This window comes from Pseudophryne corroboree, chromosome 4, assembly GCF_028390025.1.
Source record: "Pseudophryne corroboree isolate aPseCor3 chromosome 4, aPseCor3.hap2, whole genome shotgun sequence".
Lineage (NCBI taxonomy): Eukaryota > Metazoa > Chordata > Amphibia > Anura > Myobatrachidae > Pseudophryne > Pseudophryne corroboree.
In genome coordinates, this window is record NC_086447.1 from 273,172,213 (window position 1) to 273,187,233 (window position 15,021).

Here is a 15,021-nt window from a genome sequence, read left to right on the forward strand (position 1 = left end):
ACTTGACGACACAGAGGTAGGTAGAGCAGTGGCCTTCTGTACCGTACTGCTATATATTACTGGTGGTCAGCAAACTGTGCAAAACTGAAATGCACCACAGGTATGGATGGATAGTATACTTGACGACACAGAGTTAGGTAGAGCAGTGGCCTACTGTACCGTACTGCTATATATTATATACTAGTGGTCAGCAAACTGTGCAAAACTGAAATGCACCACAGGTATGGATGGGATAGTGTACTTGACGACACAGAGGTAGAGCAGTGGACTACTGTACCGTACTGCTATATATATAGTTATACTGGTGGTCAGCAAAATTCTGCACTGTCCTCCTACTATATACTACAATGCAGCACAGATATGGAGCGTTTTTCAGGTAGAGAACGTATAATACTGGTGGTCACTGGTCAGCAAAACTCTGCACTGTCCTCCTACTATATAATACTGCTGGTCCCCAGTCCCCACAATAAAGCAATTAGCACACTGAGCACAGATATTTGCAGCACACTGAGCACAGATATGGAGCGTTTTTCAGGCAGAGAACGTAGATATTTGCACTTGCAGCACACTGAGCACAGATATTTGCAGCACACTGAGCACAGATATTTGCAGCACACTGAGCACAGATATTTGCAGCCCACTGAACATAGAAACTGAGAGGACGCCAGCCACGTCCTCTCACGATCACCTCCAATGCACGAGTGAAAAATGGTGGCGCCGCGCGGCTCCTTATATAGAATACGAATCTCACGAGAATCCGACCGCGGGATGATGACGTTCGGGCGCGCTCGGGTTAACCGAGCAAGGCGGGAGGATCCGAGTTGCTCGGACCCGTGCAAAAAAAGGTGAAGTTCGGGCGGGTTCGGATCCCGAGGATCCGAACCCGCTCATCACTAGTACGCAGGCAAGTGTCCCCATTTTACACAGTACGCAGGCAAATGTCCCAAATTTACACAGTACGGCAGACAAGTGTCCCCATTTTACACAGTACGCAGGCAAGTGTCCCCAATTTACACAGTACGCAGGCAAGTGTCCCCTATTTACACTGTATGCAGGCAAGTGTCCCCAATTTACACAGTGTGGCAGGCAAGTGTCCCCATTTATACAGTGTGGCAGGCAAGTGTCCCCATTTTATACAGTCTGGCAGGCAAGTGTCCAGTGGGGGGGAAGGAAGGGAGGGGGGGGGGACAACTTACATATGAAGAGGATCTTCCCGCTCCTCGGGCCGGGCCGCCTCTTCTTCCTCGCGCCGCAGCCTCCTCCTTCCAGCTTGGCTTCCCCTCCTCCTCCCGAGTGCTCCTGCTCGGGGGGGCGGAGTTTCGCGGAATGACGCGATTGCATTATGACGGTCATTCCGCAAAACTCCGCCCCCCGAGCAGGAGTACTCGGGAAGACGGAGGAGGGGGGAACAGGGACAAGCAAAGTGCTGCCGCAAGAAACGGCACTGAGTTTATACTGCTGCACCTGTGTATAATGCCCAGATGTACGTTTTGGCTCATATATTGCATGTAAATCTGGCTCTGGTGCTAGTCAGTGCCTCCAGAGCTATTTAGCTCACCACACGTCTCTGATTAACGGAGTGACTGTTATTTGACTTGTGACCTTGCACCCACATTGTCAATTTACATATAATAAATAAATAAATTATTATATATATATATATATATATATATATATATATATATATACCATTTACATATATATATATATATATATATATATATATATTTATTTCCTTTATAATAGCCCAGATCTGTGACTGTGTCTGTGTGTATAACGCTGGGCGTGGCTAGGAGCTCTCATTGGGTTAGCAGCAGGTTTATCACACCCAGTCCACAGCTGATTGGGCGGGAAACGCCCTCCCGCACAGGTTACATCCAATGGGAGGCTCTGCCCTTTGGCTGCTGTGTGTTCCCAGAGCAGGATTAACAATGGGACTGATGGAGCTGCAGCTCCAGGTCCACACCTCACTGCATCTGCAGCAATATACCCTCCAACAATTTATACATAAAAGTCGCTACAAATTCGAAAAAGGGGCGTGGCCACGGGTAAAGTGGCGTGGCCATGCCCCTTTCCCTATACTTTCAATGGAAGTTTGTAGAGCCAAAAATCACCACAGACCATAAAAAAAAAAGGTACTGTACCTGGCAAAAAGGTACAGCTGGAGGGTATGCCACTGCATCTGTAGCAAGTCTCTGCATTGTAGATAGGGGGGAAAAAATCCTTTTACTGCAGTGACCTAATTGCACACTGCCGTTTTGCGCTGCGATCAGGTCACTACTGCGCATGCGTATGCACCGCAATGTGCAGGTGCACTGTATGGGTACAAAGCTGATCGTTGCTGTGCGATGGATTTAATGAGGAATCCATTCGCACAGCCGATCGCAAGGAGATTGACAGGAAGAAGGCATTTATGGGTGTCAACTGACCGTTTTCTGGGAGTGTTTGGAAAAACGCAGGTGTATCCAAGCTTTTGCATGGCGGGTGTCTGACGTCAATTCCGGGACCGGACAGGCTGAAGTGATCGCAAGGGCTAAGTTCTGAGCTACTCAGAAACTGTACAAACTATTTTTGTAGTGCTCGGCTGCACATGCCATCGTACCCTTGCACAGCAATTATACACTCCCCAGTGGGCGGCGACTATACATTCACACGGCTGCAATAGTAGCTAGCGAGCGATCAACTCAGAATGACCCTCTATGTCCTGCTGCCAGTCCGCCTGCCCCCACCGGCATCAACAATCCCCACTCACTAGCTGCTGTGCAGGTGGAACAAAAGCTGCTGCGGCCACCCGCATAGATGTGTATGAAAGCAGCGCAGCAGAAGGCTTTCATAGCCCTCCCTGCGCCTCATACTCTCTGAGCCCCGGAGCCTCCTCTGTGCGTGATGTCACAGAAGTGCCTCCCGCCACAGCAGCGCCCAGATCCCCAGAGGTCCTGACTCCGCAACACAGCACCTGGGCTGCCGGCCTGGAAGCCCCAAGATGGCTAATGTAACGGCTAGAGTGGGTGATATCGCGGAGGGTAATGTCTGGACGCTGAATCAATGTAAAAGGCGACAGTGCTGTGCAGTGCAGTGGGTGTGCAGTGTCACTGACACTGCACAGCACTCTCACCTTTAACATTGATTCAGCGAGTCAGTCAGTGCTACCAGCCAGTCACTATTGTTAGCGCCGGTGTCCCAACGCGCCGCATTACAGGGAAGTAGACACACTAAATAAACTACAGCTCCCAGCAGCCCTTAGCGCCAAAGCATTCCGGCGCTAAGGGCTGCTGGGAGCTGCAGTTTATTGAGTGCATCTTCTTACCTGTAATGCGGCGCATTGGGACACCAGCGCTAACAATAGTGACTGGCTGCTTAGCTACCGTGCGAGTCTCCGGGAGAGCCACTGTCAAAGGGAGGACAGCAGCTTAGCTGCTTCCAGGAGGAGAAGCATTACCCGCCACTCCCAGTACCTCCGGGCCTCACCCGCGGCACCCCCACAACCCTCCTCCAACACCCGCGGTGGCTCCGGACCCCCTCCCTCACCCGCAGCACCACCATACCCACCCCTCTCCCACCCGCGGCACCCCCGCAACAGCTCCTCCCCCACCCGCTGTGGCTCCGGACCCTACCTGCGGCACCCACGCACCCTCCCCCACCCGCGGCACCACAGCACCCTCCCCCACCTACGGCACCCCCGCAACCGCCCCTCCCCACCCGCGGCACCCTCGGACCCCATCCGCGTCTCCCCCGCACCCGCCACTCCCCCAACCACAGCACCTACTAGGTGATTCATTAGGCCCTGTGTGCGCTGTTCACGCCGTTGCAAGGGGTTTTGACCCTTTAACCATCGCAAGCCCTTTGTACATGCAATATTTAATCACTCACACAATTATGATTGGAGGTAATACTCCATATAATAAAAATATTGCACACCACAAGAGCCTGCAAGGGTTAAGGGGGCGTAGCGATGAGCGCCCGTAGGTTCGCGATGAATCACCTAGTATATATATATATATATATATATATTTATATGTATGTATGTTTTAGAGAAAATGCCTAGTCTTGTTGTAATACATTGCATTCTCCTGCTTTACTATGGAAAATGCCTAGTCTTGTTGTAATACATTGCATTCTCCTGCTTTACTATGGAAGTCTACCCAGTGCACTAGCAAGGCCTTAGGGCCTGAAGGAGTTAATGCAATCAGGAAGTGAGAGGGGCTCTGCCTGAGCTCATAGTGGAGGACGTGGATTGGACAGTGTAGAGACAGGGAAAGGAGGGGTCGGGAATCAGCATGTGTGTGTGGTGAGACAAGCAGGAGTGAGTACGCTGGTGCCGGGATTGTTTTTTTATTTTAGAGTTAGCAACTCTGGCTGCTGGTCGTGGTCGGGCAGAGGGTCTCTGATCTCAGGCCTGAGCCGGGGACCGGTGGGCTCCGTTGTCCGAAAGGGGAAGCAGTAAAATGGCGGACAATGGCCCCCGGTATCCTCTGCTCGGTGCTATGAATGTATCTAGGATAGAGGCCAGAAGGATGCTGTGTCCTAACGGAAGCCCGTGGATCTGGCATCTGCTGGAGCAGTGTGTGGAGAATGTATGGGAATATTGGAGTGTGATCATAGGACTCCTCTCCATTGGCTGCTTCCTCTTTGCTGCATTACCGTAAGTTCTTTATATGTGTATCTATATGTACCGTAACTCCACTCACCTTATGTACTATAACAATAGAGAATGTTCCAAATATCTTCCAAGCTGAGCAACTGCCAGCATTATCCCCATCTAGTCAGTCCTTCTCTATCAGAATTGTGAACACTGCAATTGCTGCCACGTTAATGTTAGCCATAAGATATGCTCCCTGGTTTGCAGGCTTTTAAAAGTAAGACCACAACAAGGGTGATTTAAGAGGAACAGGCCCCCTCCTCTCTCCAGTGCAGTTGCAAAGTATACACCTGCCACATGGGAATATGGTATATATATATCCCAGGGGCCTGTGTGCACCAAGTACTCTGCACTTATTATAGATACTGTAGGGTTGGCTATCAAAGGACAGAGGCCAATGGTTTATTATTTCTGGGTAAGCACAGTGGTGAAATGCATACGTTTTGCACAGGCCCGTGTGTAAAACACAAACCATCAATGGTTTTGTGCAATTGTTAAACAGAGTGCTTCCCAATCCCAAACTCTGCAATTGCAGGCCAGGTTTTAAGTATATCCATGCTAAAGTCTTGATAGTTAATTAAATTGACTGAGGTAGTAGTTAAGTCACCTGTGTTCAAACAGGGATATTCTTAATCCTGGACTGTAAAGGTGAAGTTTGGGAAGCTCTGGTTTTAGACAACCCCATTAGTGGTCACCACTATAATGTACACCTGGGAAATCACCTGACACAAGTTGTAATAAACAAGCTAAACTGGAGTGCAAGAAAAAATCTAATAAAAAAAATGAAAGTTGGGCTTTAACCTGTTTAAGCATCTTCCCTTGTGCAGTGGTTGCAAAATTGAGGGGCAGATTTATTAAGCCTGGTGAAGTGATAAAGCAACAGCCAGTCAGCTCCTAATTGTTATTTTTCAAACCCAGCCTGTGACATGGAAGTTAGGAGCTGGTTGGCTGGTGCTTTATCACCTTCCACTTTATGACTTCACCAGGCTTAATAAATCTGCCTCTGAGTGCCAGGGTGCCACAGGACAATTGCAGGGGTACTACAGGTTGGGGGTACATGACCAAATCAAATTTTCTCTAACGTCCTAGTGGATGCTGGGAACTCCGTAAGGACCATGGGGAATAGCGGGCTCCGAAGGAGGCTGGGCACTCTAGAAAGATCTTAGACTACCTGGTGTGCACTGGCTCCTCCCACTATGACCCTCCTCCAAGCCTCAGTTAGATTTCGTGCCCGGCCGAGGTTGGATGCACACTAGGGGCTCTCCTGAGCTCTTAGAAAGTTATAGTCTTAGAATTTGTTCTTTTCAGTGAGACCTGCTGGCAACAGGCTCACTGCAGCGAGGGACTAAGGGGAGAAGAAGCGAACTCGCCTGCTTGCAGCCGGATTGGGCTTCTTAGGCTACTGGACACCATTAGCTCCAGAGGGATCGACCGCAGGCCCAGCCTTGATGTTCGGTCCCGGAGCCGCGCCGCCGTCCCCCTTACAGAGCCAGAAGCAAGAAGATGGTCCGGAAAATCGGCGGCATGAAGGCTCAGTCTTCACCAAGGTAGCGCACAGCACTGCAGCTGTGCGCCATTGCTCCTCATACACACTTCACACTCCGGTCACTGAGGGTGCAGAGCGCTGGGGGGGGGCGCTCTGAGGCAGCAATAAAAACACCTTGGCTGGCAAAAATACTTCAATATATAGCCCCAGGGGCTATATATGAGGTAAATACCCCTGCCAGAAGTCCATAAAAAACGGGAGAATAGGCCGCGAAAAAGGGGCGGAGCCTATCTCCTCAGCACACTGGCGCCATTTTCCCTCACAGCTCCGTTGGAGGGAAGCTCCCTGGCTCTCCCCTGCAGTCTACAAGGGTTAAAAAAAGAGAGAGGGGGCACTAAATTTAGGCGCAGTATACATTATATATATAGATATAAAGCTATAGGGGACATAACTCAGTTAGTCCCTGCAGTATATAGCGCTCTGGTGTGTGCTGGCATACTCTCACTCTGTCCCCCCAAAGGGCTTTTGTGGGTCCTGTCCTCGTTTAGAGCATTCCCTGTGTGTCTGCGGTGTGTCGGTACGGCTGTGTCGACATGTTGAATGAGGAGGCTTATATGGTGACGGAACAGAGGCCGATATATGTGATGTCGCCCCCTGTGGGGCCGACACCAGAGTGGATAGAGAGGTAAAAGGTATTAACCGACAGTGTCAACTCCTTACATAAAAGGGTGGATGACGTAACAGCTGTGGGACAGCCGGCTTCGCAGCCCGCGCCTGCCCAGGCGTCTCAAAGGCCATCAGGGGCTCAAAAACGCCCGCTCTCTCAGATGGCAGACACAGATGTCGACACGGAGTCTGACTCCAGTGTCAACAAGGTGGAGACATATACACAATCCAATCCGTGACTTGATCCCGGCAATAAAAAATGTGTTATACATTTCTGACTTTAACCTCTATAAATGGGTTTTAGGTTTGGGGAGAAAAAACAGGCAGTGTTTTGTTCCCCCATCAGATGAATAAATGAAGTGTGTGAAAACCGTGGGTTCCCCCGTTAAGAAACTGGTAATTTATAAAAAGTTACTGATGGCGTACCCTTTCCCGCCAGGAGGATAAGTTACGCTGGGAGATATCCCCTAGGGTGGATAAGGCGCTCACACGTTTGTCAAAAAAGGTGGCACTGCCGTCTTAGGATACGGCCACTTTAATAGGTACCTGTTGATAAAAAACAGGAGGCTATCCTGAAGTCTGTATTTACACACTCATGTACTAGACTGAGACCTGCAGATAGTGCTGCTGCAGCGTGGTTGGTGACCCTGTCAAACAGGGATAATAGTTGGCAAACATAAAAACATATTAAAGACGTTGTCTTATATATGGGGGATGCACAGAGGGATATTTTGCCGGCTGGCATCCAAAATAAATGTAATGTCCATTCTGTCAGGAGGGTATTAGAGACCTGTCACTGGACAGGTGATGCTGACTTAAAAAGCGCATAGAGAGCCTTATAAGGGTGAGGAATTATTTGGGGATGGTCTCTGGGACCTCGTATCCACAGCAACTGCTGGGAAGAAATAATTTTACCTCAGGTTTCCTCACAGAAAAAGGTACAGTCCTTTCGGCTTCAGAAAAGCAAGCGGGTCAAATGGCGCTTCCTTTCTGTACAGAGACAAGGGTAGAGGGAAAAAGCTGCACCAGTCAGCCTGTTCCCAGAATCAAGATTCTTCCCCCGCCTCCTGTGAGTACACACCATGACGCGGGTGCTCCACAGGTGTAGCCAGGTACGGTGGGGGGCCGCCTCAAAAATTTCAGCAATTAGTGGGCTCGCTCACAGGTGGATCCCTGTTTCTTCCAAGTAGTATTTCAGGGGTACAAGCTGGAATTAGAGATGTCTCCCCCCAGCCGTTTCCTAAAATATGCCTTGCTGACAACTCCCTCAGGCAGGGAGGCTGTGCTAGAGGCAATTAATAAGCGGTATTCCCAGCAGGTAATACTCAAGGTGCCCCTACTTCAACAAGGACGGGGTTACTATTCCATACGGGTTGGGGTACCGAAACCGCATGGTTCGGTGTGACCCATTTTATATTAAAATCCTTGAACATAAAAAAAAAAAAAAAAAAAAAATTCAAGTTCAAGATGGAATCGCTCAGGGCGGTTATTGCAAGCCTGGACGAGGGGGATTACATGGTATCCCGGGACATCAAGGATGCTTACCTGCATGTCCCCATTTACCATCCTCGCCAGGAGTACCTCAGATTTGTGGTACAGGATTACCATTACCAAGTCCAGACACTGCCGTTTGGACTGTACATGGCACCGAGGGTGTTTTATCAAGGTAATGGCCGAAATGATGATACTCCTTCAAAAAAAAAGGGAGTTGTAATTATCCCGTATTTGGACAATCTCGTTATAAGGGCGAGGTCCAAGGAGCAGTTGGTAGTCGGGGTAGCACTATTTTGGAAAGTGCTACAACAGCATAGGTGGATTCTAAACAGTCCAAAGTCACAGCTGGTTCCTATGACACGTCTACTGTTCCTGGGGATGGTTCTGGACATAAACCAGAAATAGTGTTTCTCCCGGAGGAGAAAGCCAAGGAGTTGTCATCTCTAGTCAGAGACCTCCTGAAACCAAAATAGGTAGCGGTGCATCATTGCACGCGAGTCCTGGGAAAAATGGTAGCTTCTTACGAAGCAATCCCATTAGGCAGGTTCCATACAAGAACTTTTCAGAGGGACCTGTTGGACAAGTGGTCCGGATCGCATCTTCCGATGCATAGGCTGATAACCCTGTCTTCAAGGACCAGGGTATCTCTACTGTGGTGGCTGCAGAGTGCCCATCTTCAAGAGGGCCGCAGGTTCGGCATACAGGACTAGGTCCTAGTGACCATGGATTCCAGCCTTTGAGGCTGGGGGGCAGTCACATAGGGAAGAAACTTCCAGGGACTTTGGTCAAGTCAGGTTATTTCCCTACACATAAATATTCTGGATCTGAGGGCCATTTAAAATGCCCTGAGGCCAGCAAGGCCTCTGCTTCAAAACCAGCCGGTACTGATCCAATCAGACAACATCACGGCAGTCGCCCATGTAATCAACAGGGCGGCACAAAAAGCAGGATGGCGATGGCAGAAGCCACAAGGATTCTCCGATAGGCGGAAAATCATGTGTTAGCACTGTCAGCAGTGTTCATTCCCGGAGTGGACAACTGGGAAGCAGATCTTCTCAACAGACACGACCTCCACCCGGGAGAATGGGGACTTCCTCCAGAAGTCTTCCAATAGGATTGTACACCATTGGGAAAGGCCACAGGTGGACATGATGGCGTCCGCCTTAACAAAAAGCTATAAAAGATATTGCTCCAGGTCAAGGGACCCTCAGGCGATAGCTATGGACGCTCTGGTAACACCGTGGGTGTACCAGTCGGTTTAGGTGTTCTCCCCTCTGCCTCTCATACCAAAGGTACTGAGAATAATAAGAAGGCGAGGAGTAAGAACGATACTCGTGGATGGCCAAGAAGAGCTTGGTACCCAGAACTTCAAGAATTTATATCAGAGGACCCATGGCCTCTGCCACTCAGTCAGGACCTGCGGCAGCAGGGGCCCTGTCTGTTCCAAGACTTACCGCGGCTGCGTTTGACGGCATGGCGGTTGAACGCCGGATCCTGAAGGAAAAGGGCATTCCGGAGGAAGTAATTCCTACGCTTACTAAAGCCAGGAAAGAGGTTACAGCAACTCATTATCACCGCATATGGCGAAAATATGTTGCATGGTGTGAGGCCGAAAGGGCCCCAACAGAGGAATTTCAACTAGGTCGATTTCTGCATTTCCTGCAAGCAGGAGTGACTATGGGCCTTAAATTGGGTTCCATTAAGGTACAGATCTCGGCTCTGTCGATTTTCTTTCAAAAAAGAACTCGCTTCAGTACCTGAAGTTCAGACATTTATAAAAGGAGTGCTGCATAGTCAGCCCCCGTTTGTGCCTCCTGTGGCACCTTGGGATCTCAACGTGGTGTTGAGTTTTCTTAAAATCACATTGGTTTGAACCACTAAAAACCGTGGATCTGAAATATCTCACATGGAAGGTGGTTATGTTATTGGCCTTGGCTTCTGCCAGGCGAGTATCAGAATTGGCGGCTTTGTCTTGTAAAAGCCCTTATTTGATTTTCCATATGGATAGGGCAGAATTGAGGACTCGTCCCCAGTTTCTCCCTAAGGTGGTGTCAGCGTTTCACCTGAACCAGCCTATTTGGTGCCTGCGGCTACTAAGGATTTGGAGGACTCCAAGTTGCTAGACGTTGTCAGGGCCCTGAAAATATATGTTTCCAGGACGGCTGGAGTCAGAAAATCTGACTCGCTGTTTATCCTATATGCACCCAACAAGCTGGGTGCTCCTGCTCCTAAGCAGACTATTGCTCGTTGGATTTGTAGTACAATTCAGCTTGCACATACTGTGGCAGGCCTGCCACAGCCAAAATCTGTCAATGCCCATTCCACAAGGAAGGTGGGCTCATCTTGGGCGGCTGCCCGAGGGGTCTCGGCTTTACAACTTTGCCGAGCAGCTACTTGGTCAGGGGCAAACACGTTTGCAAAATTCTACAAATTGGATACCCTGGCTGAGGAGGACCTGGAGTTCTCTCATTCGGTGCTGCAGAGTCATCCGCACTCTCCCGCCCGTTTGGGAGCTTTGGTATAATCCCCATGGTCCTTACGGAGTTCCCAGCATCCACTAGGACGTTAGAGAAAATAAGAATTTACTCACCGGTAATTCTATTTCTCGTAGTCCGTAGTGGATGCTGGGCGCCCATCCCAAGTGCGGTTTATCTGCATTACTTGTACATAGTTGTTGTTAACTAAATCGGGTTACTGTTGAGCCATCTGTTGAGAGGCTCTATTGTTTCATACTGTTAACTGTGTTTCATATCACGAGTTGTACGGTGTGATTGGTGTGGCTGGTATGAGTCTTACCCGGGATTCAAAATCCTTCCTTATTGTGTACGCTCGTCCGGGCACAGTACCTAACTGAGGCTTGGAGGAGGGTCATAGTGGGAGGAGCCAGTGCACACCAGGTAGTCTAAGATCTTTCTAGAGTGCCCAGCCTCCTTCGGAGCCCGCTATTCCCCATGGTCCTTACGGAGTTCCCAGCATCCACTACGGACTACGAGAAATAGAATTACCGGTGAGTAAATTCTTATTATTTATGGTCATTGGGCGAGATTCAATTGTTTTTGCACTAGTCAATTGTATTTCCATTCGGGTGTGATGGCTGCCAGCGTCTGCATTTCAGCTCGCACCCCCTGGTGGTTGCAAGCTGAAATGCACGAAAAGTGACCCATTTGGGCACCCAAATGGCACTCTTCGTGATCGCGCCCAGCACTTTGGTTAAGTTTAGCTGCTTTACACGGCTAAACCCAATATCTATGGCTGCGATCAGGGTGGTCTAAAAGATCAATTGAATATCACCCTGTGATCTCCCATCACTTAAGACAAGAGATCAGGCGCGATATAAGAATTGAATATCGCCCATTGCGTCCAGGCAAAACCAGAGCTGGTGGATGGCAATAATAAAATGTGGCAAACGGAAGCACAATCGTGTCCACCACCACACAACTGATCCTGAAGATGAGATAAGCACAATATACTGCATTTCATTTTTATTTTTTCTGAATTTTTTTTTTAATACAGATGGATTGTGGCTCCATATGTGCCTAGTCGCGCTGTTCAAGGCGCATCTTCCGGGAACGATTGGGATGCATGTGCGTTGTAGACGCGCACGCGCCCCATTCAAAATATGTGGGAACATTTGTAAGAGCTTTTGGCCAGGGGGTGCCGTGAAAAAAATACTAATACAGGTTGAGTATCCCATATCCATATATTCCGAAATACTGACTTTTCTCTATCGTCCTTGTGGATGCTGGGGTTCCTGAAAGGACCATGGGGAATAGCGGCTCCGCAGGAGACAGGGCACAAAAAGTAAAGCTTTCCGATCAGGTGGTGTGCACTGGCTCCTCCCCCTATGACCCTCCTCCAGACTCCAGTTAGATTTTTGTGCCCGGACGAGAAGGGTGCAATCTAGGTGGCTCTCCTAAAGAGCTGCTTAGAGAAAGTTTAGCTTAGGTTTTTTATTTTACAGTGAGTCCTGCTGGCAACAGGATCACTGCAACGAGGGACTTAGGGGAGAAGGAGTGAACTCACCTGCGTGCAGGATGGATTGGCTTCTTGGCTACTGGACATCAGCTCCAGAGGGACGATCACAGGTACAGCCTGGATGGTCACCGGAGCCGCGCCGCCGGCCCCCTTGCAGATGCTGAAGTAAGAAGAGGTCCAGAATCGGCGGCTGAAGACTCCTGCAGTCTTCTAAAGGTAGCGCACAGCACTGCAGCTGTGCGCCATTTTCCTCTCAGCACACTTCACACGGCAGTCACTGAGGGTGCAGGGCGCTGGGAGGGGGGCGCCCTGGGAGGCAAATGAAAACCTTTTTTGGCGAAAAATACCTCACATATAGCCCCCAGAGGCTATATGGAGATATTTAACCCCTGCCAAGATTCACTAAATAGCGGGAGACGAGCCCGCCGAAAAAGGGGCGGGGCCTATCTCCTCAGCACACAGCGCCATTTTCTCTCACAGAAAGCCTGGAGAGAAGGCTCCCAGGCTCTCCCCTGCACTGCACTACAGAAACAGGGTTAAAACAGAGAGGGGGGGCACTGATTTTGGCGATATTGAGATATATATAAAGATGCTATAAGGGAAAACACTTATATAAGGTTGTCCCTATATAATTATAGCGTTTTGGTGTGTGCTGGCAAACTCTCCCTCTGTCTCCCCAAAGGGCTAGTGTGGGTCCTGTCCTCTGTCAGAGCATTCCCGGTGACAATGCTAAATTCCTTTGTCGTATAAACAACCCTTATGAAGCTAAGAACACTGTACGCTGCTTACTTAAGAAATACCGTAATGATACGCTATTTGCGTAACGATCGCTCAGCCGTAGGCGAGACGCTCAAGCGTCACGTTCGCTCACGGCCCAGTGATCACAGGACACGTTATTGGTTATGTCTAGGGGAAAGATTCGCTGTAACGTAGCATACGCTAGAGACCACGAGGAGGTCACCAGCGGTGCAGACGCTCACAACACTATACCTTTATATTTAAACCTTTTAACAATGTAATGCGCTATATATCTTAATGTGAATACAGGGTGTAAGTGCAACCTTGTGTAACCTGACTAACTACAAAGCTGATTGAGCGTCACCGACGCTCAAGTGAACACTTAACACTATAGAAAATACACAGATACTTGTTTAGGGTTCCAAAGCCTATTATCTGTATTATATCTAGTATACTTGTAAAAGAGTAACACAGTACAAATGATACACTACAATATAACAAAGACTTCCTAACCAAACACCTAACTAAGGGATAAACTACAATGCTATCCTGGTCTAACACAATACAATACAATACTATAAAGTTTAGTCTAGGGGAGATTTGAGAGAAAAGAGAGAATAGAGAGAGAGAAATAGACACAGAGAGAGAGAGAGAGATTGGCTCACAGAAAGACAATGATTACGGAGAGAACTTACGCACAAGGGTATGATCGCCAGCGCCTCGATATCCAGCTCCCGATTATCAGCAGATAACCGTTGATGAGAGAGTGAGAGCTGGATGTGGTCGGCCTGCCTATTTATGCTCCACACACACAATGCAATCTCCTGGTCCTACAATCCCATTGTCCATTGGCCGAAGGAATTCGGCCCTGCATCATAACAAAAGGTCATAGGGTGATTCATACAGGTGGGCTGTGACGATTTCCAACAGCTCAGGTGGGTGGGAAACTGGGTTTCCCGCCGCATACCTGAGTATGTGCAAATCATAGAAATGGACATAAACTTCTTATGTCCATAACTATTCGCACGAGCGATTAATACGCTCCAAACCAACACCGGAATATTGCTAATTAAATACTCTTCCGATGGGTATCAAACACTGCTGTATGACTCCTGTTAGACCCTTCGTGCAATACAAAGAGGGATTCCTCCGCTCAGGGACATTCTATCTAAACCAAACTTACAGAAACTATTGAGGGGAACATGATCTATAAACTACATTAATTGTGAACTTTTGTAACGAATGAGTCGCACGCTACGATCACATAAACTCTACCGTAAATGCGCATACTGCGCGTGCGAGTGCACGCTATTGCGGGTATGCGCTTCCACGGGAGAGCGTACGCATGCGCAGCACGGACCAGTGTGCGGTGCAAATATGGCAACGTGCATTGAGACATTTTTCTGACTTTGACAGTCCACCCTTTGGCAGTCAATAATAACTGCCACAAAACATTTAAGGAGAAAAATGTAAGTCAGGGGTTAATTGATTTCCATGGTGGGGAAAGGAAGAAGAATGGAGTAGGTGTGAAGAGGGTATGACCTAGTGAGAAAGTAGAAGCATGTGTGTATGAGTCCATGTTTGGAGGGTCATGTATCATCGTGCCGTACGTGTGGTAAATCAAGCTTCGAGGTATTGCGAAGTATACATTTGAATTCCTTCTTATCCTGTGGTACAGGTCTGTGGATGGGCTGTCAAACTCTACCGAGCTCATTTCGGCTGTGGTTGTAACACAATGGGGATGCACATTTTAGTTGATGATACATGAATAGGGGGGGGTATGTGGTTGCTGCTATCTGTGCCTGTATTCCCTATCGACTATGTGTGTTATTACCTGAGGGTTGCAGAGATGAAGATAAAGAACACTTATGGAAAATGCAATGATATTCTATGTCAGGTTAATGTACGTTCGTCGATTGAGGTCTTGATTGGTGTCGGTTGATCGGAGTCTTCTTCTTTGTGCTTTTGCTCATAAATCGTGAGTAAAGCAAACAACGTCCATGGATTTACAAAAAATGTTGGG

At 48.7% G+C, this 15,021-nt stretch overlaps 1 protein-coding gene across 1 annotated transcript in view; it reads left to right on the plus strand.

Annotated features, from left to right (window-relative positions):
- Positions 1–4,220: 4,220 nt before the first annotated feature.
- Positions 4,221–15,021, plus strand: part of LOC134909351 (lysosomal amino acid transporter 1 homolog) — a 67,110-nt gene continuing 56,309 nt past the window's right edge. The window contains exon 1 of the mRNA XM_063916130.1: positions 4,221–4,642. Within this exon, the coding sequence (XP_063772200.1) occupies positions 4,446–4,642 (197 nt within the window). The 5' untranslated portion in view covers positions 4,221–4,445. The remainder of the gene's footprint in view (positions 4,643–15,021) is intronic.